The sequence below is a fragment of the Aythya ferina genome (assembly GCF_964211825.1).
Source record: "Aythya ferina genome assembly, chromosome: 4".
NCBI lineage: Eukaryota > Metazoa > Chordata > Aves > Anseriformes > Anatidae > Aythya > Aythya ferina.
In genome coordinates this window covers 53998499-54025782 of record NC_140300.1, presented here as the reverse complement: position 1 = coordinate 54025782, position 27284 = coordinate 53998499, and the positions used below count along the sequence as shown (strand labels likewise).

The 27284-nt window shown below is 38.8% G+C and overlaps 1 protein-coding gene across 1 annotated transcript; it reads right to left on the bottom strand.

The window, feature by feature from the left end:
* Positions 1-242: 242 nt before the first annotated feature.
* NEIL3 (nei like DNA glycosylase 3) lies at positions 243-26605 on the bottom strand (the record flags this gene model as incomplete). The annotated part of the gene is made up of 10 exons (XM_084516594.1): positions 243-857; positions 2222-2393; positions 7207-7609; positions 9767-9936; positions 12835-13001; positions 15695-15769; positions 17594-17807; positions 18538-18672; positions 23382-23497; positions 26489-26605. The coding sequence occupies 10 exons, from the start codon at positions 26603-26605 to the stop codon at positions 675-677; spliced, it is 1752 nt and encodes a 583-aa protein (XP_084372720.1). The 3' UTR covers positions 243-674.
* Positions 26606-27284: the final 679 nt, after the last annotated feature.

The window sequence follows — 27284 nt, the reverse complement described above, 5'->3', positions numbered from 1 at the left end:
ATTCTGAACTATTTACACAGAATGGTGGACCATTTACAAGAAATTTTTAGATTTAGATTACTAATTTTAGATTACTAATTGTGGGGCAATTTTTTGTCTGTCTTCCACATCCAGCAAGGTCACATTCAACTATGATAAAATTTGAAGTGTACAGTCTGTTGCTGTTTCATTTTTGAGCTCTGAAGAAATAAACCATGAAGCTGAAGTATAAGAAGTATAAAGAAGTATAGTATATTTTATTGACTTTTAAATACACCATTTCAAATATGAATTTACATTGTTATCCATTCCATATATCACATACGGTTGAAAGTTTGCAGTACTGACAGTGCAGTGACGCTTATATGAAAATTATATGAAAACAGAGAAAAGTTCAATGATTTGACTGGAAATATAACACAGTATGTCACAGTATATTGAAAGATATTTATTTCAGAATAATATGTAACATACAAGCAGTGTTTAATTTCATTTAAATTTTAAAAATAACTGTTTAAAATTGCTCTTTCCCAATCTGTAGGTTTTTTTTGTTTGTTTGTTTTTTACTGTTACAGGAGCTGTTTTTAAAAATTAACCCACGACTAGGGAAAACCAAACAAAACTAACAACAAAACAGAAATGATTAGGAAAACTATACATACTTAAGACATCCTGAGGAACTGATAACCAAAACATCAACATCCAGGAATAACCTGCATCGCTGACTCATTTTCTGCCCACTGGAAAAAGCTGCACTGTTTCTCCTTCTCAAAAGGGCAAACAAAAAAGTTCTTTCCATTATTGGGACCAATCTTCAGCACTGTCTTCATAACACATCGCTTGCCATGGTTACAAAAGGGAAAATGCAAGTCTGCCCACTGCAAAAAGACAGTTTTTAGACAGAGTTATAGTATATGACATGGCTGTGAGTTCCGTATTTTAAAATTAGCAATTGAGATAGATCTACAGGAGAGGCCTTAGCAGAAACTCCTGGTACTTATCTCTTCTGTGATCAGTGATTTTAGTTTTTTTTTTTTGTTTGTTTTTCTCAACATTAAGTGTAACTGCATGCATTTTTAACTGCTGTTAAATATTGTAACAAACTTTCTAAGTTTACTTGATGTTAATGCAGAGTTTTCTTCAAATTAAGGCATGATAGTCATTACTGCCTTGAATTCATCTGTTATCTACATGTTGGTAGGTCTCTTGTGAGACCCCATGTGGAGTACTACATTTAGCTCTGGGGCCCCCAGCACAAGGACATGGCAATATTAGAATGAATCCAGAAGAGGGCCACAAAGATGATCAAGGAGCTGGAGCACCTCTCCTATGAAGACAGGCTGAGCAAGTTGGGGTTGTTCAGCCTGGAAAAGAGATGGCTCAGGGGAGATCTTATACCTATAGACCTTCCGGTACCAAAAGGGAGCCTACAGGAAAGCTAGAGAGGGACTCTAGTGATAGGACAAGGGGGAATGGCTCTAAATTAAAAGAGGGTAGGCTTAATTTAGTTCTAAGGAGGAATTTATTTACTATAAGAGTAGTGAGACACTGGACAAAGTTGCCCGGAGAAGCTGTGGATGCCCCATCCCTGGAAGTGTTCAAGGCCAAGTTGGATGGGGCTTTCAGCAACCTGGTCAGGTGGGAGGTGTCCCTGCCCATCGCAGGGTGGTTGGAACTGGATAATCTTTAAGGTCCCTTCCAACCAACACCATTCTATGATTCTAGCAACCAGTCACATACGTTCACAGCAAGGAGCTGTAGCCACCACTTGAAGCTATGACTGTGCAATGGTGGAAGCAGTTGTCCAGACTATAGTATGTGCATCTGTGGAGGTTTTCAAGATTTTGGCTAGACAGAGACATGACTGTTGTCCAGATTTAGAGTTTGCATTAGTCCAACTTCAAGCAAGATGCTGAAATAAATGAGTTTTACAAGTACCAACATTTCTACAATGCATCTGTCTTACATCACACTGAAGCAGATTAAGAACATCTGCACAAGCAGGTACATGCTCAGCTGTAAGAGGAGTAACTGAAATAAAAAGTTTGCAACTATGATTATGCTCTTAATTTCAATTCAGTGTGCAGAACTATTTACAATGACCTCAAGCTTTTAATGGATCATATCTGTTCACAAGTACAGATTATTAGGTTGAGATGGCTGCATGAACAAGTATTTGATTTAAGCAAAAAAGTGAGCAGTCTTACTTATTAGAATACAGGTCCTGAAGTCTTACACTTACTTGAAAATAGTCACACCGAGTTTCCATGGGTAGAGGACAAGTGTAAAACTGCCTGCCCTTGTTTTCTCCATCCTTTCTCACAACTCTGAGGCTGCAGAGGCGGCTGTGTTTACTGCAGCAAGGATGACCCATCTTTATACGATTATCATCTGTTATATTAACTTGAGATTTGCTGTAATGACAGATTACAATATAAATTGTGAATAAAGCAGAATTTTCCTATCCTCTTTACTAAAAAGTTACTGCAATGCTCCAAATCAAATTCTGACAGGAAGTAATCCAGCTGAGGGGGTGGAATACTGTTCTCTGAATGGGATCATGTTTCTTTCTTCATCATAATTGAGATAGAGATTATCTGAATGCAATACGTGAGGCTTTATTTAAAAATAGTAACATGAAAAATATTATACTTCATAAATGTGTCTTTCTAATATATTTATGGAGCAGAAAAGCAGTGATGAAACCACAGGGAAAACAAACAACTAATTAGTTCTTTTCATTCTTGTTAAGCTTCAGCTTAGAAATTGTATGTTTGCTTTTATGTCTGGAAGACTACAGTCCTGTGGACATCAAAGTTTTTGTCTAACACCTCATTAAAACGTGGATCCCCACCCCTGAAAAAAAAAATCCAGTATAAAGTGTTTTGTTTTTTTTTAATGTCTAAGTTGGTGACTGGTAATAATTATTTATCACATGTTATTGTGATTGATGATGTCTAACTTCTTCTTTGCACTCCCTCTCATTCTCATTTATCCCACCTACGTCCTCTCTAGTCCTCTACTGAGTCAGCAAGGAGAACATGTATCCATACACCCTAACTTTGCTAACTAGTGAGATTCTGTTTCAAAACTGGTGCCTCAACAATGCAAGAAATAATTTTTTCATAACCTGTTCAGAAACATGACCAATTATTTTGTAGCATACCATGAATATCTTTCACATTCACCCTACATTATTTACAACCTTAAGTGACATCTACCTTTTACTCCCATTACAGTTGGGTATGTCTGCCCAAGTTTTCCTTGACAATCCTAATGGGTTCCCTAGTGAAGAGAAATGTGAGACTGTGCCTGAGTAGGGCTGCATAGGTAAAAAGTTGGGATGGGTGAAGCATTGAAGTAATTATATATATAGGATGGGAAGGAACATTAAAACAAAACAGAGATGGGAGGTTCATCCAGCTACCTTGAACAGAAGCTTGTATCATGGAAAAACGTTGAAAATTTCTAGCTGACAAATTGCTTTAGTTAGAATATATCATTTACTTTACTCAGCACCTTACTCAGCACCTGGCCTGATGGCCGCAGACGGGTCCCTATCTTTTAGGGGAAAAAGGATCCTGGGCCAGGAACTGGCAGGGCTCATTGAGAGGGCTTTAAACTAGGTAGGAAGGGGGATGGGGCTGAGGCTAGGATTGTTGGGGCTGTGCCAGGGGGAACAAGGGCAAGGCCGGAGGATAAGGCAATGGCCCAGCTGAAGTGCATCTACACCAATGCACGCAGCATGGGTAACAAACAGGAGGAACTGGAAGCCATTGTGCGGCAGGCAGGCTACGACTTGGTTGCCATCACGGAGACGTGGTGGGACCAGTCTCATGACTGGAGTGCTGCAATGCCTGGCTATAAGCTCTATAGAAGGGACAGGCAGCATAGAAGGGGTGGTGGTGTGGCTCTCTATATTAGAGAGTCTTTCGAGGTTGTAGAACTCGAGGTTGGGAATGACAAGGTCGAGTCCCTTTGGGTTAGGATCGGCAGGGACAACAAGGCTAGTGTCCTGGTCGGGGTCTGCTATAGACCGCCGAACCAGGATGAGGAGACGGATGAGGAATTCTACAGGCAGCTGACAGAGGTTGCAAAATCATCAGCTCTTGTACTCGTGGGGGACTTCAACTTCCCTGACATATCCTGGAAGCACAACACAGCCCTGAGAAAGCAGTCTAGGAGGTTTCTGGAGAGCGTGGAAGATAGCTTCCTGACGCAGCTGGTTAGTGAGCCTACCAGGGGAGGTGCCCCGCTAGACCTTCTCTTCACAAACAGAGAAGGACTGGTGGAGGACGTGATCGTCGGGAGCTGTCTCGGGCAGAGTGACCACGCAATGGTGGAGTTCACTATTCTTGGCGAGGCCAGGAAGGGGACCAGTAAAACCGCTGTATTGGACTTTCGGAGGGCTGACTTTGAACTGCTCAGGACACTGGTTGGTGGAGTCCCTTGGGAGGCGGTTCTGAAGGGCAGAGGGGTCCAGGAAGGCTGGGTGATCTTCAAGAGGGAAGTCTTCATGGCGCAGGAACGGTCTGTACCCACGTGCCCAAAGACGAGCTGGCGGGGAAGAAGACCGGCCTGGCTCAACAGAGAATTGTGGCTTGATCTTAGGAGGAAAAAGAGGGTTTATAAGCTTTGGAAAAGTGGGCAGGCCACTAAGGAGGACTTTAAAGAAGTAGCGAGGCTGTGCAGGGACAAAATTAGGAAGGCCAAAGCTCATCTGGAGCTCAATCTGGCTACTGCCGTTAAAGATAACAAAAAATGTTTCTATAAATACATCAACACAAAAAGGAGGACCAAGGAGAATCTCCATCCTTTACTGGATGCGGGGGGAAACTTAGTTACAAGAGATGAGGAAAAGGCGGAGGTGCTCAATGCCTTCTTTGCTTCAGTCTTTAGCGGCAATACCGGATGTTCTCTGGATACCCAGTACCCTGAGCTGGTGGAAGGGGATGGGGAGCAGGATGTGGCCCTCATTATCCATGAAGAACTGGTTGGTGACCTGCTACGGCACTTAGATGTGCACAAGTCGATGGGGCCGGATGGGATCCACCCAAGGGTACTGAGGGAACTGGCAGAGGAGCTGGCCAAGCCACTGTCCATCATTTATCAACAGTCCTGGCTATCGGGGGAGGTCCCAATCGACTGGCGGCTAGCAAACGTGACGCCCATCTACAAGAAGGGCCGGAGGGCAGACCCGGGAAACTACAGGCCTGTCAGTTTGACCTCAGTGCCAGGAAAGCTCATGGAGCAGATCCTCCTGAGAGTCATCATGCAGCACTTGAAGGGGAAGCAGGCGATCAGGCCCAGTCAGCATGGCTTTATGAAAGGCAGGTCATGCCTGACGAACCTGATCTCCTTCTATGACAGAGTGACGCGCTGGGTGGATGAGGGAAAGGCTGTGGATGTGGTCTACCTTGACTTCAGCAAGGCTTTTGACATTATTTCCCACAGCATTCTCCTCAAGAAACTGGCTGCTCTTGGCTTGGACTGGCGCACGCTTCGTTGGGTTAGAAACTGGCTGGATAGCCGGGCCCAAAGAGTCGTGGTGAATGGAGCCAAGTCCAGTTGGAGGCCAGTCACTAGTGGCGTCCCCCAGGGCTCGGTGCTGGGGCCAGTCCTCTTTAATATCTTCATCGATGATCTGGATGAGGGCATCGAGTGCACCCTCAGTAAGTTCGCAGATGACACCAAGTTAGGTGCGTGTGTCGATCTGCTTGAGGGTAGGAAAGCTCTGCAGGAGGATCTGGATAGGCTGCACCGATGGGCTGAGGTCAACTGCATGAAGTTCAACAAGGCCAAGTGCCGGGTCCTGCACCTGGGGCGCAATAACCCCAAGCAGAGCTACAGACTGGGAGAGGAATGGTTGGAAAGCTGCCAGGCAGAGAAGGACCTGGGAGTGATGGTGGATAGTCGGCTGAATATGAGCCAGCAGTGTGCTCAGGTGGCCAAGAAGGCCAATGGCATCCTGGCTTGTATTAGGAACAGCGTGACCAGCAGGGCTAGGAAGGTGATCGTCCCCCTGTACTCAGCTCTGGTGAGGCCGCACCTCGAGTACTGTGTTCAGTTTTGGGCCCCTCGCTACAAGAAGGACATCGAGGTGCTTGAGCGGGTGCAGAGAAGGGCGACGAAGCTGGTGAGGGGCCTGGAGAACAAGTCCTACGAGGAGCGGCTGAGGGAGCTGGGCTTGTTCAGCCTGGAGAAGAGGAGGCTCAGGGGTGACCTTATCGCTCTTTTTAGGTACCTCAAGGGAGGCTGTAGCGAGGTGGGGGTTGGCCTGTTCTCCCACGTGCCTGGTGACAGGACGAGGGGGAATGGGTTTAAGTTGAGCCAGGGGAGTTTTAGGTTAGATGTTAGGAAGAACTTCTTCACTGAAAGGGTTGTGAGGCACTGGAACAGGCTGCCCAGGGAAGTGGTGGAGTCACCATCCCTGGAAGTCTTCAAAAGACGTTTAGATGTAGAGCTTAGGGATATGGTTTAGTGGAGGGCTGTTAGCGTTAGGTTGGAGGTTGGACTCGATGACCTTGAGGTCTCTTCCAACCTAGGAAATTCTGTGATTCTGTGATTCAGTTACTTTCCTTTTGGTATGAGAATTCACACATTTCAAATGAGATAGCAAATTGTTCAGTGACTCTAACCTAACTTTTAGATAGCTTACACATTTTAGTAGTCATAAACCCATTTCATTTTAGGTTGCAATTAACAAATATCATAAGTATAATTATTTTTGCAAATAATGAAAGCAAAAAGATACTTGTCTTTAGACAGGGGAAACAAGTTAACAATTAAGACAGAAATGATAATCACCTGTCTAATAAGTACTTTAGTAAGGGTCATCAGTTTATATGTGTCATCTTTCACAAGGACTTCAAGACCTCTCCAAGCAAACAGCAACTACAGTGCTAAGGCAAGCAGTGACTGGACAACTCCTTTGGTAGAACTGTACTGGTTTACCTATTAGAGCTAAACTATTTTGTTCCATGGGAATATCTGAACTATGAACTGTGTGCTGGCCAGATGCCAAAACCAGGACTTCTCCAGCAACAGCCTAGGTCTTTCAGTGCTTTTGAAATCATAGTAGTTTTAGTTACTCATGAGCAAGTTACCTCTGTCAGAAATCCAAAGACCACAGTTATGAACCTTACAACACAACATTCCATTCATCTTCAGGGATAAAGATAGTTTAAGGGATTATAAAAAGACTTGTTCACATTTTAGAATACCTACCCGCTTGTTACATCGTATTGGTGAACAGAAGGTACATGATGAGTTTTCTGCTTTTTCTTTATGGGTTTGAGAGAGAATGGTTCCTGATAGGAAGGTGAAGCCACAGCAGTTACATTTGTTGAGCTGTGCTTGTCCATGTTTCTTCCTGAATGATAGATGTTATTGTGGGTCTGATCACAATTGCTTTCTGGAGCAGCATACTCAGAGCATCCATCAGATATTTGGTTATCATTTTTCAAAACTACTTTGTTACCAAGATCTGTTAAGACAAGAGTTGTAGTTCCAAATGCAGCTCTCCTATTAATCTTTATTTCTGTGCTTGGTTTTCCAAATTCATTACAGGGGTACTTCATGAGCTTTGTGTTAAAGGCTGCAGAATCTCCAGCATTCTGTGTCTTTGGGACTAGAGAAAAACAAGTTATTAGTTATAAGCCATCTGTGTAGAATAATAAATTGTATTTATTTCCTGTACTTATAACTCATATGGAGAATGAAAGAGTAAATTTACTATGCCATATTGAAAGATCTCAAAAACCTGTCATAGATTAGCTGTAGAACCAAATTTCTTTCAATACAAAAGCTCATGTACTTTTGGAGCCACGTACAATATATGCTTCAAGCTAACATTACTATTGTCTGAATAGGATCAGAAATGAAGAGTAATCTGTACATGAAAGCTATGAGACAATTACCTATACAAAGTGGAATTTAGCACAGACACTGCAATTAAAATATTTAGATTTTTCAAAATAAATCCTTATAATTCCAGTGAGAGATTGCAGGGTATGGTAGCTCTAACATCAATACATCATCCCTTTTTAAGTGTTGTTTTACCATTGACATAAAAGGAATTTGCTTGGTTTTCTACTGCTTTCACAGTTTCTATCCTTTCCAAACACAATGTGGATCCAAACTTCTTGATCCCTCATTATAAGAGGCTTCAGAAGCAAGAAGTTCAGACATATATTTTGCATTTGTTTCCTGACCTGAACAGTAAGTTTCTTCATTGAAACAGAAGCCTGCACCATGGGCAATCATCAAACAAACTAGGGTTAATATATTACTGTAATCTTTCCTCAAAAAAGGTGAAAAGAAAAACACGGAGTTCTGTGTGCAATCTTTTTTAAGTAGCTGTGAAGCCACAGTATTCAAGAATAGACTACTTTCTTTTTCTACCATCTCCAGGGAGCATCTCTGTACATCTTCCCTTCACCCACACAAACAAGAGGGAATTAACCAGAAGAAAAATGGGTAGGTAAGGTATACACAGTGGCACACTCTCTAGTACCAAAGGCATTCTCACTCAGAAACAAAGTAATAATTCTTAGAATTTACTGTGAATGCTACCTGTGTCCAGACATATTTTATTTTGCCACTGCTGCACACAATGAAACAGACTGGTTTCAGTGCACTCAGACTGTTTAAGAATGGTGTTTGGCCTTGTACTTAGCAAAGGAGCAAAGAAACTGAGTGGCAATGGTAAATAGTTATCTTTGTCAACAGAATGAATTCTTTTGGCTGTACAGTCAACAGCAAACTTTACATACCACAAATTCTATCCTCAAATTGAGACATTTCTAAAAACAACAGTTAATTTTAGAAACAACATAAAAGCCAAAAAATCAAAGGTAGAAAAATCTCAATGTCTGAAAAGAAAGATAAGAAAAACTATGTTAAAAAGTCTCAAATACCACTCCTACAATGAAAAAATGTTACTTTAAAAAAAAAAAAAAGAGAATTTTTGTAACTGTATTCCACTAAATCCAACAGATCTTCAAAATTCAGACCTACTTGCAATAATAGCGTATAGTTAAAGAAGTGAAAGAATACAGATCTCCTCTTCAGAGAGAAAATGGGTGGAAAGTCTGTCCATTACCCCTCTTATCCCTTCCTAGTATCTAAATTCCTATACAAAAATCTGGACAGAAGTTGGCTTGTTACTCATTCCCTCTTCATGTCCCTTTCTAGGTCTCATTCACAGCTGTTTCTGCCCACCTAAAGGTCTAGAGAGTAGCACTAAAGCTCCAGGGTACAAACAACAAATGCTGTTAACTCCACAATCATCCTTACTCTGTACTCAGAGGAAAAATACTAGCCCCTAAGAAACCAAACATTCCTTTGGAAAGCGTACCAAAATATATAGTCCCCTACTGTTTTTGTTCACATGGAAGAATGATAATTACTTTTCTGCCCCCTGATGATTTCTCTGTCAGACATCTACTGCCAACTTCTAATGATTTTAATAAGAGTTTAAAGCATGGTATTTTGTCTCAGTCCTTGCCCCAGCAATAACAAAGGATTACCCTGGAGACTTGTCTATAGAATCACCACCTGCATACAAAGCTGGAAGGCAAGACGCTTTCAGGGTTGAAGACATGACAGTTTCTGTAATTGTCTGTGTAAGATTTCCCCCAAATCAGACTTTAAGTTAGCTAAAGTTACATAAATACAATTCACATCAAGGCACTTCTACAGTTCTGTAGTTCTAAAATCTGCACCAAACCCACAACCCTCCCTTCTCCCCACTCCCCAGTACAGGGTCCAGACAACCTTTCAATACCTTCAGGCCTTGAAGTCAAACAGGCATCACAAACTTCAGCAGAAGGCTTGTTTATTAGGGTACAGCACATACACGTCCACTCTTCTTCACATTTCTGAGCTATGTGTTCATTAGAACATGACCCCCTGCCATATGCCCAGCCAATTAGGCTATTTCTAGCTGGCAGTTTGCTGTGAAACAGAAGAATGATGTTAGTCCTTTGTGACGTTTCCTCTACAAATTACCTTACACCACTATGTGCAGGAAATCATGGGGCTAGAGAACAAGTAGTACAGTGTTATACCTGCCTATCATAGCTTGGACAGCATGTCATGATAAGTGTTTGAATTTTTTCTTTACCTAAAGGGCAAATCTTTCCCAATACTGCAGAAGTAATACAAATAAAAATATTCCATCTGATATGGACAGAAATTTAGTAATGAACTGATACACTCTACAGCACAATGTCCAGCCTCTCTCAAATTCCTTATCATTTTCAAGTAAGGCAGCAAGAATTTGGCAAAAAAGGACAACTGTTTCAGTATACTCCCATTATCCCTTGTACAGAATGCTTACTAACAAATACATTACTGAATGAAAAACTGTTCAGAAGCTGAACTACAGACAGCCACACTATCTATCAAACATTTTGGCTCTTGCTTAAATGGTACCCGTTAGGGCACTTTGTTATTGTTAACAGTCAACAAAATTGAAAACCTTGAAGTTAAAAAGTCTTTCTTTTGTGACACCATTTTGTGATTTACTTTTTTAAACACTTAGGAACCTGTTCAGATTTAAGAATTTTTCTTTCTTTTTTGTGCTCTTTTCTTCTCATCAGAGTTCACAAACATCCTTGCTGTAATTGATGAGCCAAAGTTGTACAGCAAATACTTCTATAAGCCTGATCTGTAGTTATTTTCCTGTAAATTACTGCTCCCCTCTGTTGGTACATTTATTTAGAGTCATAGTTCCTCTTTCACAGTCACTGCATGCTACCAAGGACTAATTTTGTCATACTATTCAAATGTTGTTAGCATGTTAAATGTAACATGAACTGATCGGTTCAGTAACATTTATGTGAATTGTGACATTCCTTAGACTTACCATTTATTTTGTAATTATCACTCTCCTTAACAGGCCAGATTTCTACAGTATTTTTTTTCTCAACAGTATTGATATTTGTTATCTACCACAGATCTTCCACAACAGGAAAGATATGGAGGCTAATAAGAACTGTTGACATACCAGAGATACTGTGCTGTCAAGAGTTAGAATAGACATTACAATACCATTCAGCAAAATACTGGGGGGCTAGATAACAAAACAGATGAACTGGAAGTATTAAAAATGGATATTTTTACATAATTAAATCATTTCTACTACTCAGCTATCAAAAATGTATTACCAGACTGAATATATTCAGTATGTCTTTTTTTCAGTATAATTCTCATTTCTCCTTTTTGGGGTTGATGAAATATAGGAAAATAGTGTATTTTAAAAAATTCAAGGTACATTTGAATTTGATGAAGTAGCTTATATGAAGTGCTTTCTTCATTTTCTCAGTTGAGCAAAATCATAAAGCTATTGGACTTGACCCAGGAACAACTGAGTTAAATTCTACTGTTTATGAACTGTAGCAAGTCAGTTTGATCTCAGGGCCTCCTTTTAGCCTTCAAAGGTGAAAAGCTTGGAATGGCAGATAAGCCACCTGAGAGCTAAACGTACTTTTATGTGGTAATAGTTACTGCATAATAGAAAACAGAGCAGTAGAACAGTGATTCTGTTCTCAGTGTATGAGAACAGAATAGAAACAATCTTTCATTTTACAGCTACTATTACCACATCTATAATTGAAGTACACCATTGTTTGTTTGTTTGTTTGTTTGTTTTCTGAACCGCCCTATTTGTTCTAATATGGAGACAAAAATATATTTTTTCCCCTGCATCATTTTCTATTTATCTGACTCAATGGAACATTGCCACCTTTCTACCATTCTGCAAAAGATTTCTCATTGAAACTTTCAGAAAAGAAAGCAGATTGGGGTTATCAGCATGTGAAATATTTATCTTCCAAGCTGGAATTTTGAATGTTTGATCTGTACTGAGAGATGATTTTTAAGCTCTAAGCAAAATCCCATAAACCATCTGAATCTTGAAAGAAGACAGCATAGGGGTGGCAGAGAAAGAGAGTTTTATGTGTTCTGTAAATCTTATCTAAATATATGTATACACACACAACACACACACTCTAATGAAGACAAAGTTTTTAAACTGAAGTAGTGCCTCTTATCAGATTGACAGAGTTCAAACTTAAAAGGCAAGATTCTGAGGCCTCAGATGAAAATTTTCAAGAACAACTTAGGTGTGGAAGAGTCTGCAGTCAAGGTGCTTTTGAAACTTTTACCTTTTGCCCCTCTGTGACATCAAATACATTTTGTGCTTTTCTAAAATAAAAGAAAGAAGGCTGCTGCTAGCACAATTTATGTGGCACTGAAAGTCTCTGTGGCACACCTGTAGTAAAGGCTTTCCAAAACTGATAAGGAGGAATAAAAGTCCTAAGCGCTACGGTATTTGCTGCACTCTGAATTTACTTTTTTAGTTTTCCTCAGTGTAACTCTACAGCCAGAAAAAAACCTGCATTTATGCACAGTTGTCTAGAAATTCCTGGACTGAAGAGGCCTTCCTATGGAAAGGAAAGGAGACAAAAATTCCTACTTTCCTTAAGCCATTCAACCTTCAACCCTTTTATGTGTAAATATCCAAGCCTATTATAACAGCAACAACAGGGGGCAATCTCTCCAGAAGCAATGAGTAATTCTGAGTACTCTGAGTTGTTTTTATGATTCCCATATTTGATTAGAGCACCAGCTAGTTCATAAGAGAAGGGACTTTTGAAAGAAGTATTCTAAACAAGGCTTTTAACCATTTAAAAATAACAGTGGCCAAAACATTTTTCTTTCATAAATACAAGTGAATTTAGATATGAAATGCACATTGGTTCGCATGCATCCATTTTATTTGCTATTCATTGTTACCATATCAGCACTTCAAGTGCATCAACGTTTAAGCATTGTAAAGTTACCTCGTACCTAACATTGACAAGCTGGGGATCAGCCCTTTGACATCGAGAGCAGAAGTAAGTCATCCTGTTGTTCTCTCCTAAACGGCACACAGTGATTTTCCCATTGCACTGACCGCAACTTCGGCACCTGTATACTTTGTAGTGTTTGTAGAGTGGAGATCCAGTTTTGCGGCACTGAAAATGTAACATTTAAAACCCAAGTTACAGTCCCAACATTTATGTCAGCCTTTCTACAGTTCATCTGAAACTAAAAAAAAAATAATAAAAAACACCTATGTAAACTGATAGCTCAATGACTAAACAAAGATATTGAAGGCAAGCTCATAACAGTGATTGCCTGTATCTCATCTTCTTTTATGGAAATAATTGCCATTAAATTTGGCATAACAGGATCTGGAATTTTTGACATGTTGGAATAATAGACAGAAAAAAAAAAGTAAAAAAAATACAGTAGCATGACATAGGCAGTTATGTGCTAGGGTTCCCTTGAATTCAGATGGATCAGCTAAATCTGATTCAGCACCAGTTTTTTTCGACCAGGCACCTGCAGGAGTGTTTTTGGAGAGCTCATGAGCTCCAATCAACGTAGCACAGAAAAACAAAAACAAAAGAAACAAAAATATCCCTACCACAGAGCCAACTCAGTCCTCATACTACTACAATCTAGATTTTGGGAAGGCATATTGACCTGAAGAACTATGCAAGTGCAATGCAGAAGTATTCCAGAGATTCTGTAGGAATCAGCTTGAGCCCAGTAAAAACGCTCAGCTTCATCTTGGCGCTAGTCACACTGGTGACCAAAGCTGCTTGTGAAAAGCTGCTTGGCACTATGTCAAGCGCCTCTGGACCTGGCAGAAAGTCATAATAAAGTACAGTACAGTACATGCCCAAAGGGTAGAGTGACCCGAATGAGCTCCCAGAGGGCTGACAAGCAGCCACATTTTAGGAGACAATTCATGTGGAGTCAGCATAGACATACTCCTGCTAAAACTGGCAGAAAAACAAAAAAACAGAAAAAAACAGCAGCCCAGCAGAGATGCAGCCAGCTCTGCAGAGCCACATGAGTTTCTGTACCACAATTTCAGTTCCTCAAATGCAGCTAAAACACCACCACAGCTGGACTGATAATACCAGCCCACCTTTGGCAGGGATCAGTATCTCTATCTCCGTAAGACAAAGACTCTTGGAGTCTCCCCAAAATACAAGTGTCTGAGCACAGCGTATTTGCTTCTGCTGTGCCCATATTGATCAGCCTCAGTGAACAAGAACCGCTTCTGCTTTTGACTATATAATCCAGTAATTCAATCAGAAGGAATTATGGATGTATGGCATGAATATTCACAAGCAGTTTGCTTTTTTGTAGATTTCTCCTTAACATTTACATTAGTTTCTTATTAGTAGTTTCATTCCATTTGTTATTTGAAAAATAGACATAAGCAACAGCTTATTATAAGAACAAGATTGCAAGATCTTTGTATCTGTAAGGTGTTAACACTACATAAAATAACATGGTATGATTACTACAACAATTACAGTATAAGAACATTATACAAACAATGATCAAGCACTACTACTCTTATTACCATATTTTCATTATTATCTCTTTTGGAAAGATAAAGAGCAATCAGAAATTATAGGGCTTATACAGGAAGAAATAAAATCCTGTTGAAGTTATGGCAGTAGGGAAAACCTTGATTTTATTTTCATTATGCTTTTACGTTTAAGAGGCTTTGGGGGATTATCTCATCCTTTAAAAGCACTTGACTGGTAAATAGTTGGTAGATACAGGTTATGAAAGTGTAAGATAGGTAACCTGAGCTACAAAAAGTTCAAATTGTTTGTTTATTGTCAGTCTAAAATCCTGTGACACATTCAAGTCTTTTAGTATTATAAGTAGATGCCAACCTGTTTGCTTATCTCTTTACCAGTCAAGAACAGAAAATGAAAAGATTTCCCTAGGCAACAGACTAAACACTACTCTTCAGTGTGTTGGGGGAAAGCAGAGATTTAGGTAGACTATTAAACAAAGTACATTTTTAACCTCTATAATTGAAAGACTGTATTAAATGTTAAGATGTTAAGTGCTTTCCTCTTAGCCTACCAAAAAACAAGTTTCTGTCAACACTAGCTCCTTGCTCTTCATGAAAAATATGAGAAACAATCATTGCACAGTTGCTGTTCATTTCTCTGCATGCAGTTTAAAAAAAAAAAAAACAAAAAAACATGCAAGAATTAGGTCCACTTCTCTCATTCTCTTTTGGAAAGATAAAGAGCAATCAGAAATTATAGGGCTTATACAGGAAGAAATAAAATCCTGTTGAAGAGTTATGGCAGTAGGGAAAACCTTGAGTTTATTTCACTTCAGCAGCCAAAATGGTTGCTTCAGTTAGAGGAAAAAAAGTTAGAATTCACAACCTATTTACTCAAATAGATATACTTTCAAGTTTCATAAAAGAAGCTGCACGAACTGAATTATCTTCATACTTTCCTGGGGTGACCTCTAGCTCCCAGTTTGAAGAGCGACCTTATCTTACCTTATAAGCACATGCTTAACCTACATCAGTTCTGACACGCTCCGAGTAACGTTACAGCCCATGTAAAGCAAAACTGTGCTGAACTGGCCCTCTGGCAACGCTTATGTCTTCTTGCTGCAACTGGGCCAACATTCTGCGTATTTTTACAATCTAGAGACTCCACCTTTCATCATTTGACAATCTGCAATTAATAAAGAACACTTAAAGCAAGACTCCTATTCACTGAAACACTTGTCTTGTTGCATCTTTTTACAGTTTCCACTAGATGATCAAATACAGTTGACATATGCTGGAGTCAAGTTTTGGAGGTTTCTCAGGAATGTGTGTCCATACCTTATAAAAAAGCAGAGTAAAGTCACGTGTCATTTTCACCAAATGATGTATCTGCTCATCTGTCAGTTGGCAAACCTGTAAATAAGGCATGATTTTCACAATATTGTTAAGCAACAACAGTAGAAAGATGTATAACAACAGGCATTCCAAATACCTTCAGTTGATGTGGAATTGCATTGCATCCTGTTATGATGAGTTATTTGACTTCACATTATATATATATATATAATTTGCTTATATATATTTAAGAAAAATCAGTAAAATATTAGTCATGTTCTACACTACATAAACTCATTCTGTGAATAGCAAACAATGTACTTTGCCTCAACCATGCAAAACATTGACTAAAAATTCAGTGGTTGACCTAATAGTTCCTGATCACAGGAATCATATGGAGTTAAACACTCTTAATTACCTTTTAATTTCCCTGTGGATTTTATAAAATCTACCTATCATTAGAAACTCTTCCTTGTGAGAGATCTTCAGGAAGAATGCTGGAGACAGAGGCATCACAGTTAGAGATGTATCAACCATATTTCTGCTATGAACTCCAATTTTAAGTCATATTTTAATTTCCTGTGCCATCTCAAATTGCAGATACACACTAATGCACTTTGATTAGTATCTCGGGATGAATTAAGCACTGAAACAGTTTGTCCAGAGGGGCTTTGAAATGTCACCTGATGCATTTTTATTTTTATTTTTAAACTTCTGGATAAGACCCTAAGCAATCTGATTTACCTCTAAAGTTGGTCATGCTTTAAGAAGGACACTGGACTAGATAACCTTCCAGATGTTATTAAAAATGGGTTGGAAACAAGATATGCCAGAGAAACTTAATTAACAGATGCCTCCATAGTTTCAGTAGAACTTGCATTCATATTCCAAAGAAACCAAGCATCAATAAGGTTAAGGAGGACAGTTCCATGGTTCATTACTTGTTTTAATTAATACATTCAACAACAAAAGTGAGATCCCCATCCTGTTATTCTTACTTTGACTATTGGATACACAAGTAAGCTGCAGCTCCTATTGACATAAAATTTTAATTCAGATGAATAAAATGTAGAATCTATGCAATTTTTGAGTAACATCCCACAGAGAAATCAAGACCCAAGACTCATTTTTATAGGAATACTTAAATATCAGGACTTATAAACAGCTGAGAATGCACCTGAGCGTCCTCAGACCTAGATGAATATCCACTCACTTCAAATGGACAGTCATCATATCCATGGATGTCATCATACAGCTCTAGGAAAGAATAAAATCCAGACTGATCCTATGAAGAACTTCCAGAAATATTACATATAACTAAATCTCTCGCTATTTTCACCTGCTTTGCTTTATATTCTATATAATCTCAGTCTGTTTTGCTAACATCAGACTTGTTTTCAACATGCATGTTTGAGGATTTTTACCAAAAAAGTATGGTAAACAATGGCAGAAAAGCACACTATGCCAGCTAGCAGAAAAGTAAGTGGAGGAGACAAACAACTGTACTACATACTATTTGGGTAGTAACTAAGTAAACCTGAGCATTCTTCACTTTATTTATGGGCTATCAATTGAAAGGCAGCACAACATGATGCCAGACAAGGTCAGGATTTGAAAGGTAAATGAACTCCCTAGAAAAGAAGTTTCAAGCTGTAAGACTGAAGGCATGGCCTCAACCAGTATGTCCAACTTAGGAGACAGGAGCAACTTGCAACAGGTTCCAAGGAAAGCCATGACAAATTATAATGATTAAACTGGAATTTCAGTGCCTTGAAATAACTTAAGAAATGATAGGTGAGAAAACAAAGGAAGATAAGAAGATGACAAAACAGTATATAAATGTGTATTTACATTTCTAATATTTGGGTGTCATTAAGAACAATCTTGGTACAGTCCACCTACTTTAACAGCTGGATGAAGACCACTGTCAAATAGTGCTTCATTTTTTATGATATTTCCCACTCCAGGTAATACTGTTTGATCCAGTAACACATCACACAACCTGCGGGTTTTCTGCTGCTTAATCTCACTTTCTGCTCTTAAGAAGCTAAACTTTGGAGAGCAGACATCCAAGCTTTCCATCATTCTCACTTTCTGCTCACTCTCTGCTGCATTTCTGGAAGAGAAAAATAAACTTTCATATATATATATATATATATATATTTATTTATTTATTTATTTATTTCAGTTGTATGTTAATATATCCGCACAGTTTTTAAAACAACATATGAAAGTATAATAGAATAGTATACACAGGTAACACAAAATGTGAAAATACCAGTCACAGGAAGAGGCACAGAAATGGTATTAACCCCTCCCTCACAAAGCAGCTTAATGATACATGCACAGAACTTGCAAGCTATATACAAAAAATCATTCCTATTTTCTTCATATTAGCTCAGAAACTAGTTGTAAGGTCCTTGCTTTAAAACTACTTCCAACATTGGAATCATGTGTTTGGACATCAACTATAATAAACTGTATAGTTACATGGGTTTGGTAGTTTCAACACGACAATTAAAGTGATAGGGTTCCGCATTCAGATAAGAGGACTGAATTAAATCCAAGTTTAATTCCCAGTCTCAACACTACCTAATAAGGCCACAGTATTGAACTACTTTAACTGTATGTAAACTCTAATACAAAACCAACAAATTTAGATTTCCATAAAAATAAACATGTTGTGTTTAGGAAGTTTAAATTTATTTCTGTGTATCTATTCATCCAAACACTTAACATTGTGTGATTTTTCTACTACATTCTTAAAAAAATGTTATACATTTAAACCAAGCCGTGCAGGTTTTTTGTTTGTTTGTTTGTTTTAAATTAGTTAGCTTTCACTTTACCTATATTCTGTTGTCACCCCAAAAAAACAAATAGTATCTTCAGTAAGCTGAATCTCCAAAACTGGTAACGCACCATTTCTGTCTTTGCTTCCATCGGGATTAATGCGCATGAAACCATTTATACCAAAGTGAATCCTTGGAAAGAAAGAGAGTTCTTATGTGTATTTAATCTTAAAAATGTTTCCAAGCATTAAACTAGTCTATTTATTTATTTAATCTATGAACTATTCTGACCTAACAAAGTCAGTAAGCACGTACATAAATTCTGGTAGAGTAAAATAGCAACAAATTACTTGTTTGCATAGTGTTAGTCTCCAGAGAAGGACTGTCCCATCCCTAAATTAGAAACACTCCAAAACATAGCAGTTTTCAAGTGGTCTTCAAAATTCATTATGCAAAACTCAAAAGTGATTGTTAACACACTTTTCTGGTGTATTGCACTTAGCATTTTATTCCACCCAACATGCTAGCTTTACACAGGTTCTTAAGTCCTCAGGGAGACTGAAAGAAATGAGACTGCTTCAGACAATATACTGCTAAATCAGGCAGAAGTCATCCGGTGTGAAAGCAAAGATTTCAGTCCTTTCTCTGCCAACACTACATTATATCACAGCTACTTCCAATAATGCCATAAACAATGTAATTAACATCTGCCATATGCTGTTTTCTGATTTTTTTATTTTTATTTTTTTAACCTACAACCAAGGCAATGACATCAGGTCAATTAAAAATTAATAAAAGAAAAACTGAAACACACACATATGGCAAAGGAGTGGAACAGACACTTTCAAGGATTTCTTTTACAGATCACTAATGTTTTAAGAAGTCTTACATTTTATAATATATTCTACTGGGAACTAGTATACTTGAGCAAAGGACAAGTTTGACTGTAGTCCCATAAATTTTGTTTATTACAAATTTGCCTGGTACATTCACATCCTGTCTCTACTTCTTAGATTAAATACTGTATATCATAAAAGGTGCAATATTTTGTAGCTGCAAAAAAGATTTAACAGATGAATCTACTCGTATGACAAAACAAGCTGAACGTCAAAGCATATGTCCTTTTAATGTCTCCATGTCACACATCAGGAAGGATGGGCATTTTAAGTACTTGCCGTCAGGTTAAGGAAATATTTCAGTAAGCATAGACTAAAGCCAATTCTTTATGTAACATCCTCATAGTATTTATTCATTAATTTCCTTTAGTTTTCAAAAACCTGTGTCTAGAGCTCTCTTCTTGGAAATCAGTTCCGTTAATAAAAATATTTCAGCTGGTTTTGTTTGTTAGCCACTTCCTGTTCTAAAGTGCCATGAACAGTACTACACAAGATTAACTAGTCAAAAAAAGATTAAACCAAACTCTTGCATCCTGCTACCAAATGGGAATGCACTAACATTTACAGAAAGTTCCTTTTAAAAAACAGCATTCACTTTAGTAGCTGGTGGTTCTATTAACCAAATTTTGTTTAAAAAAAATGTTAAGAAGTCAGTACTGTTAGCTACTATAGTGACCTGCCAGTTCACTAATAGAAAAAATAATTTATGATCATTGCTACACATTTACATTAAGAAATTTACAAGATTTTACTCTGTTTCATTATCTTTGATATGTTGAAATCGGGCAAAAGAATGACTAATAGGAAAAAAACATTAATTAAACTTAGGATCTATTATTAAATGACAGCTAATAGCAAAAAAAAAATATGATTTTTTGTTGTTTTAAAGTAAAAGGGTAAGTTTTTTAGAATTAGTGTTACACAATATCATAAGGCTTAAACTATTTTTCCCCTAAAAAGAGTTAAATAGCAACAGAGTCAATATATTACAAGGAAATGTAAGAAGAACACTGACAATTCACATTATCACATTCTATGTGCCAACATGTAATTCCCAGTCAAGATGGTGGATGTCTTTTCTTTAAGGCATTTGTGGTCAATAATTATGATCTCTTTCCTAAGAACATTTTCATCTGTTTTCAGTTATACAAAAATATAGATACATTATTAATTTTCAGAAGCTTTTCCAAATCATTTCTGACTCCAAATAAATGTTAATAGCACACTACAGAAACTAAGCCCAGTACAAACTTTCTCACATAACTTTCATTTCCTTAGCAAACCCTGCAATCCATGCAGGCCTCTCCAGCACAACTCACTAGTATCACAGATATTTTTTTTCATCTTTGATTTTTTTTTTTTAAGTGACTTGCAAGTCAAAGTTGAAAAAAAAAATCTATTTTTTCCTAAAAACTTGACATGACTTTCTTCAGAGACTTTGATTACCTTGTTTAAACAGGAATCAAAAAGTAGAAATACTAATTTCTCCTCATTATTATTTGTACTCCTAAATAGTTGCCCACTGTGGATTGCAAGCATCCTGGACTTCCCTCATTGGCTATTTGCTACCCATTAACGTGGCAATAACTCAGAAGCAGCCTCATCTGCAAGTCAGGCAAGCAGTAGTCAAACTGTATTAAACAATTCCATGACCAAGTTACCTTCTTCCACCAGGCAGCCATTCCCCACTTGAGAAAACCCACAATATGAGTTAATTACCTTTCATGGCCCCATCTTTCACAAGATATGCTACATAGGTTTGTCTGACAAACATTTCAGCATCACTACCACATTTTCACAGGAAATCTCAGCAGATGAGAAAAACTGGTTTTATTATGTTGAGAAACGGTACAGACACAGAATCTGTGTAGTGGTAACCCCCATGACAATAGTGTCCTATATTTGAGTTTACTTTAATAAAGAATATATCCTCTGAAGACCTATTCCTTACTTCCTCTCCAAGAGCAATCCTGACAATCTTAGATAGAGTTTCTGAAGCCTTCCTCTTACTCCCCTCAACAACTTGGTTTCAGATGCACAACATACACTTTTAAAAGATCAGAACAAACATCTTAACTACCAGATAACAGGTAACTTCTGTCTCCCATGTAGAAGACACCTTTCCTGTACATAACTTTCACAACATTTCCTATCAAATAATCAATGCAACTAAAAAGATTTCTTAATGCAATTCTAGAGTTAATTTAAATGATGAATTGGTGAAACTTAAATTTATTATCAAAAGAGAATTGAAGAATATGCCCCTCCTCATGGAAGGGGGGCTGGAATTAGATGATGTTTAAGGTCCCTTCCAACCCAAACCATTTTATGATTCTGTTTTTTCACAAAGTATGGTATATTACTGTACTGACAAGGAAGCTTAGTAATTATTTAATAGCTTTGAGGGCTAAAAGATCATATTTTCCATACTAGAACTTAGCCACATATTCTTTTTCTTTGAAGATAACTTATGCAAAATGCTTGCTTACATTTCTTAGAGTAATAGCCTTTCCCCCCCCCCCCCCCTTATACTGTAATTCAGTTTGTACAATAAAAAAAAAAAACATTATTTTTGGTAATTCACTCCTTTGCTTATGCAATTAATTTGTAATACATACAATACAGTCATAAGCACTGTATCTTTTTTTTAACAGAAAGTTTGAGGCATTTTAGATATTTTATTAAACATCTTTTCTAAATTATATGATTGGAAATTGACCAGGAAAAGACCACTGGTACATATCTCTCAAACAAGAATATTGGGGATGTTTTGTTTCTCTGCATTAAGATTCAGCTAGGTGATGCCCAGGTCAATTCCCAGGAGATATCCCAACCTTTTGCACTGAACTTTCAGGCATCTTTGGTAAATCCCTATATTTCCCCTCTTATTACATTCTAATTCCCATGTCCCCCCAACACTGTTTTAATTAAAAACTAGAAAATATAAACATCTTAAAATTGCAGTAAGAATTCATGTATACAACAACAGCAGTTTCTTAAATCATCAGGACCTATACGTAATATCCTTAAGAATTAACTTTAAGTGAAGAGTCTTTTGATATACAGCAGTAACTACTATGCCAACAGTTTTATTAAGAGATTCAAGACTCCTATATAAGCAGCTATAGAGTTTGGGATACTTTCATGGTTTGTAGACTTCTCTTTTGTTCCTGGAGACTTTTCACAGGATCACATATCATATTTGGGGCTTCTGGCTTTGTTTTATGGTGTACAACTTTTATCACTTTTTTTCTTTCATTGCACTTTCTTAGCATTAGTTGTTAAAGCTTTTAGTATTAATTACTATTAAAGCCATGTGTTTACTTCACTTACATACATGCAAGTTCCTAAGATGCATTCCTCTAACACTAAAAGAAATAGGCATACAGCACTACACCTGATAAACAGCAGCCCCCTGCCACTAAAGATCTGTCTACGCGTCATCCCTGATAACTTCTAATGTCACTGCTTTTATCCAGTGTGCAGCCATTGTAAACTGTTGTACCACCAGCCAAGCATTTTCAGTTCTATCTCTCCCCTGTAACAGCAGTGCCACTGGCAAAACATTGCAGAATTCTAAGGTGATTTAAGGTTGAAACTATTTATCAGTTTTAAATGAAGAAAAATCATGACTTGGCACTTTTTTTCAAGATCAGTCACTAGCTGACAATGACTACACTGAATGAAGAAAAGACCGTTTTCTTATTTAAAGATTTAGAAAAAATAGAATTATGTTTCCTGACTGAAAGAAACAAAGCATTTCAAGGAACAACTGTCCTTTTCAGGTACCTCCACACGGAATCTTAGACTAAGAATAAAGCAGTAAATTATCTGAAACAATTTAAGTGACTATCTAGTGTTTCAAGCTCTTAAACAGAGGCTGCAGAGAAGTTTCTCCATAAGACTAACTTCCAAATATATGGAACTGACAATAGCACGATCAACAACAAAAAACCTGAAAACACACAGTTCAAACACATAGAAAACATTTTTCTTTCCTCTTACCTCAAAGCTTTCTGATCAAAATACATAAAAAGTTCCTTTCCCAATGTTTCCACACCTCTGTAAACATGTCCAGTAAGGAAATTATAAACAGAGGTTCTCTCCCCACTCGTGGCAGTCTGAAAATGAATACATATGCATAAAGATTAAAACAGAATTTATAATACTTTGATACCGGCATCAGTATGCATTCAACAAGTAGATGTATGAACTAATTTTCCAATTTAGACAACATCAACTTTTTTTTTTTTTTTTTTTTTTTTTTTTAAATCAACGTATCTTATCCTTATATTTCTGGAGAACAAGTCCTATGAGGAGCGGCTGAGGGAGCTGGGCTTGTTCAGCCTGGAGAAAAGGAGGCTCAGGGGTGACCTTATTGCTCTTTACAGATACCTTAAAGGAGGCTGTAGCGAGGTGGGGGTTGGTCTATTCTCCCACGTGCCTGGTGACAGGACGAGGGGGAATGGGCTTAAGTTGCACCAGGGAAGTTTTAGGCTGGATGTTAGGAAGAACTTCTTTACCGAAAGGATTGTTAGACATTGGAACAGGCTGCCCAGGGAAGTGGTGGAGTCACCATCCCTGGAGGTCTTCAAAAGACGTTTAGATGTAGAGCTTAGGGATATGGTTTAGTGGGGACTGTTAACGTTAGGTCAGAGGTTGGACTCGATGATCTTGAGGTCTCTTCCAACCTAGAAATTCTGTGATTCTGTGATCCCTTTTCCTTCAAGTCATGAATTCAAAAACAGTTCCCAGCTGATATAAACTAATGGCTATAGTTTGAACATTAAACAGTTGTCGGAGTGTCAACTTTCTGCCATTTGCAAGGCTCCACCCTTCTCCAAATACCTCTTGCCAGAATTTCTAGCCATGCTAATTATATGCTTTCAGCATTTCACATTGCATATTACAGAATAACCTTCACAGAGATGCTTCTCTCTTCCTAACAGCTGAAGGTCTAATCTCAGATGATGTTGAACAGCAAGCAGGACACTACTAGAAGAGATGATAATAATTGTGTAATTGAAGCAATGATCTTTTCTTGCATAGCACATGAAGCTTCATTACAATTATAATAAGAGACCTCTACAGGTTATCTGGTCCAAATCACCTGCCTAAAGCAGGACTAACTTAGATCAGGCAGTCCTGGGCCTCATTCAGTCAACTTCTGAGCATCTCTGGGGGTGGTGTTTCTCCTCTCTCTGGGCTCTTGTTCCAGGGCTTGGCTACTGTTATGGTGGAAAAGTTTTCCTAACATCTAATCAGGATTTCTCCTGTTGTAGCCTGTATCGGTTGCCTCTCATCCTATCATCCACTTCTGACAATGGCCTAGCTGTCTCCACACCTTCCTTTATAAACAGCCAAAGAGAGCAATAAAGACCCAGTTCCATCAGCCTCTCTTAACGCATCACATTTCAGCCTGCTAGGCCTATCTCTAGTACATTACCATTTTTTTTCGTACTGGGAGTTGACAACTGGACACAGTAATCCAGATGCAACTTCAGAGGTGCTGAGCAGAGGTACAGAATCACCATCCTCAGCTGTCTGGCTACACTGTTAACACAGCCCAGCAGGTAGCTGGCCCTCTTCCCCAGAAGGGCACAGTAGTAACCTCACTGAGCCACTTTCCACCTGAGCAGCACTCATGCCCCTGCTATTGCATGGCATCATTCTGTTCCAGGTAGAGGAATTTGCAAGTCCTGCAAATGCTGAACTTCACAAGTTTCTGCCAGCCCATTTTTCTCAATGTGTCCCTCTGAATAGCAGTTCGAGGACTCTGAAAGGTCCTTTTCAGACACTGATGAAACTTGCAAACAATATACCCGTGGTCATTGAAGCCCTAACTGCAAGGGACCAAATGCAAGTACCAAAGCTTCATTAACAATGCTTAATTGCAGCATAAACATATGTGAAAGCAACTCCAGCAAATCAGCAATGCTTGAGCTGATTAGTGAAATTTCAAAGCTACTTTCAAAATAATTCCCCACTTTCTTATTACCCTGAAATTATGTACATTCAGAGGGTTTTGCAGTTATTAATCTATCAAGTAGAAATATATATATATTGCATTACACCAACATCATTTACTTCACCTATTATCAAAATAACAAAGCAAAAATTTCCTTCTTGCATAAACTGATCATTCCTTCCAATAAAAGTATTAAAGGAAGTCCATATGCAACAAAGTGTTTTGGATTTAAGGCACTCAGGTTTGTTTAAATCTGTGTGGATGCTCTTAAATACTACAGTCCTCAGCAATGGCGTAAGCTTAGGCTATGGTTAACAGCTGCTTTTGAGATTTGAAATGCACAAGAGCTTTATGATGGTCATTTGCTGATGAATAAAGTCAACCCTGAGCTGACTTCTGCTGTACTAAGTTATGCAAAATGAAGGGCATTAAATTTTCCTATGAAATTGTAAGAGTAACTCCCTAATTTTAAAAAGCTTATTCCTGAGGGATACAAAGCCATCAGGCCCAATCTGTTGATGGCATATCTTAAACAGATGTATCTTGAGCCACATTTTTCTTATGTTCATTTAAGTATTGTTTTATTCAGCCTTAATCCTTAATAAATTTTCTTACATCACAAAGGGTGTTGGAGGGGCAGTCCCCAACTTTTTGTCTGAAGATATCTAGTACACTTACTTAGGACTTGAGTGATACAATTTCATTCAGCTGAGAAAATAAATAAATAAAAACCCAAACACCTCGTCGCCTCCATAATCAATACCAGACCCAGGATTGTCACAGCCCATTAGCTAGACCTGCTCATTTATATGAGCTTGCTACCAGAAGGTCTCACAAAGCCCCAGCAGAGTTTTATACTGTTGCATTAGTTTATGCTGCCAGCTAGAAAGATAAAAACTAGTTGAGAAATTACACAGCCTGTACTGAGAGCAGATGCCACAGCCTTTGTTTATTTGAATAGCTGGTCTAATTAAAACGATGCTAACAAAAAAAAAAAAAAAAAAAAAAAAAAAAAGGTTATTGACATGCAACTAAGTCCCTTAACACCACACACGCAGCCGTACAACTTCTGCACACCCCGCCCCTAAGCTTGATCGCGGCCCCCCAGAGGCCTCCCAAACCCAAACTCAGCCCCAGCCCTCACCGCGCTGCTGGCCCCGGCTGGCGCAGCGCCGCCCCGCGCCCCGCGCACGGCCTGGCCGCGGCGCACGCGGGCCCGCAGCCGTTCTGCGAACAGGGCGAGGCACGGGCCCTCCACCATGGCCGCGAGCGCTCCGCTGCCGCCGCCGCTTCCCTTCAAATCTCCCGCTCGGCTCGGGGGCGGCGCTGCCGGGCTGGGCCGGGCCGTTAGCACCCGGCGAGAGTAAAAGAGGCAGTCCCTGTCATCGCGACCCCGTGCGGGAGCAAAACGCCCTAAGAAGGTTAAACGAAAGGCTTTGTGTCGTGAGAGCCTTCAGAGAAAACACGGTATCTCTTATTAGTTTTGCTCTTAAGCGTGAACTTGTAGTGGCTTTGAACACCCAGTTAGCTGCCACAGGCTTCCTTTTATTCTCTACAGCTGCCCTACAAGTACATCTCATCGTAAGACTCGGTGCACAATTGGAAGTTAATTTCGGCCCTAAAAGAGTCAATATTTAATAGGATTTGCAGCCAGCCCGTGTCTATTTACACATAGAAAATGTTATTTTCTCTGCTGCGTTGGTAAGAAACCCTAAGTCAGCATGGATGTAATAAACTCCACAAGCTTTGGGAAATTCTGAGGGGACTTGTGCCAGAAGGTAGGCGGTTAGGTGCCACCCCTAACATCCACCTCGTGAGGCACACTCACATTTGTCTTTCAGTGCCTATGATTTCTTATATAAACAGTCCACGTCCAATCTGTTATCAAGGCACTGGCTTTGAATAAAATGCGTCTAATTCCTAAGAGGATAAGGGTTTTT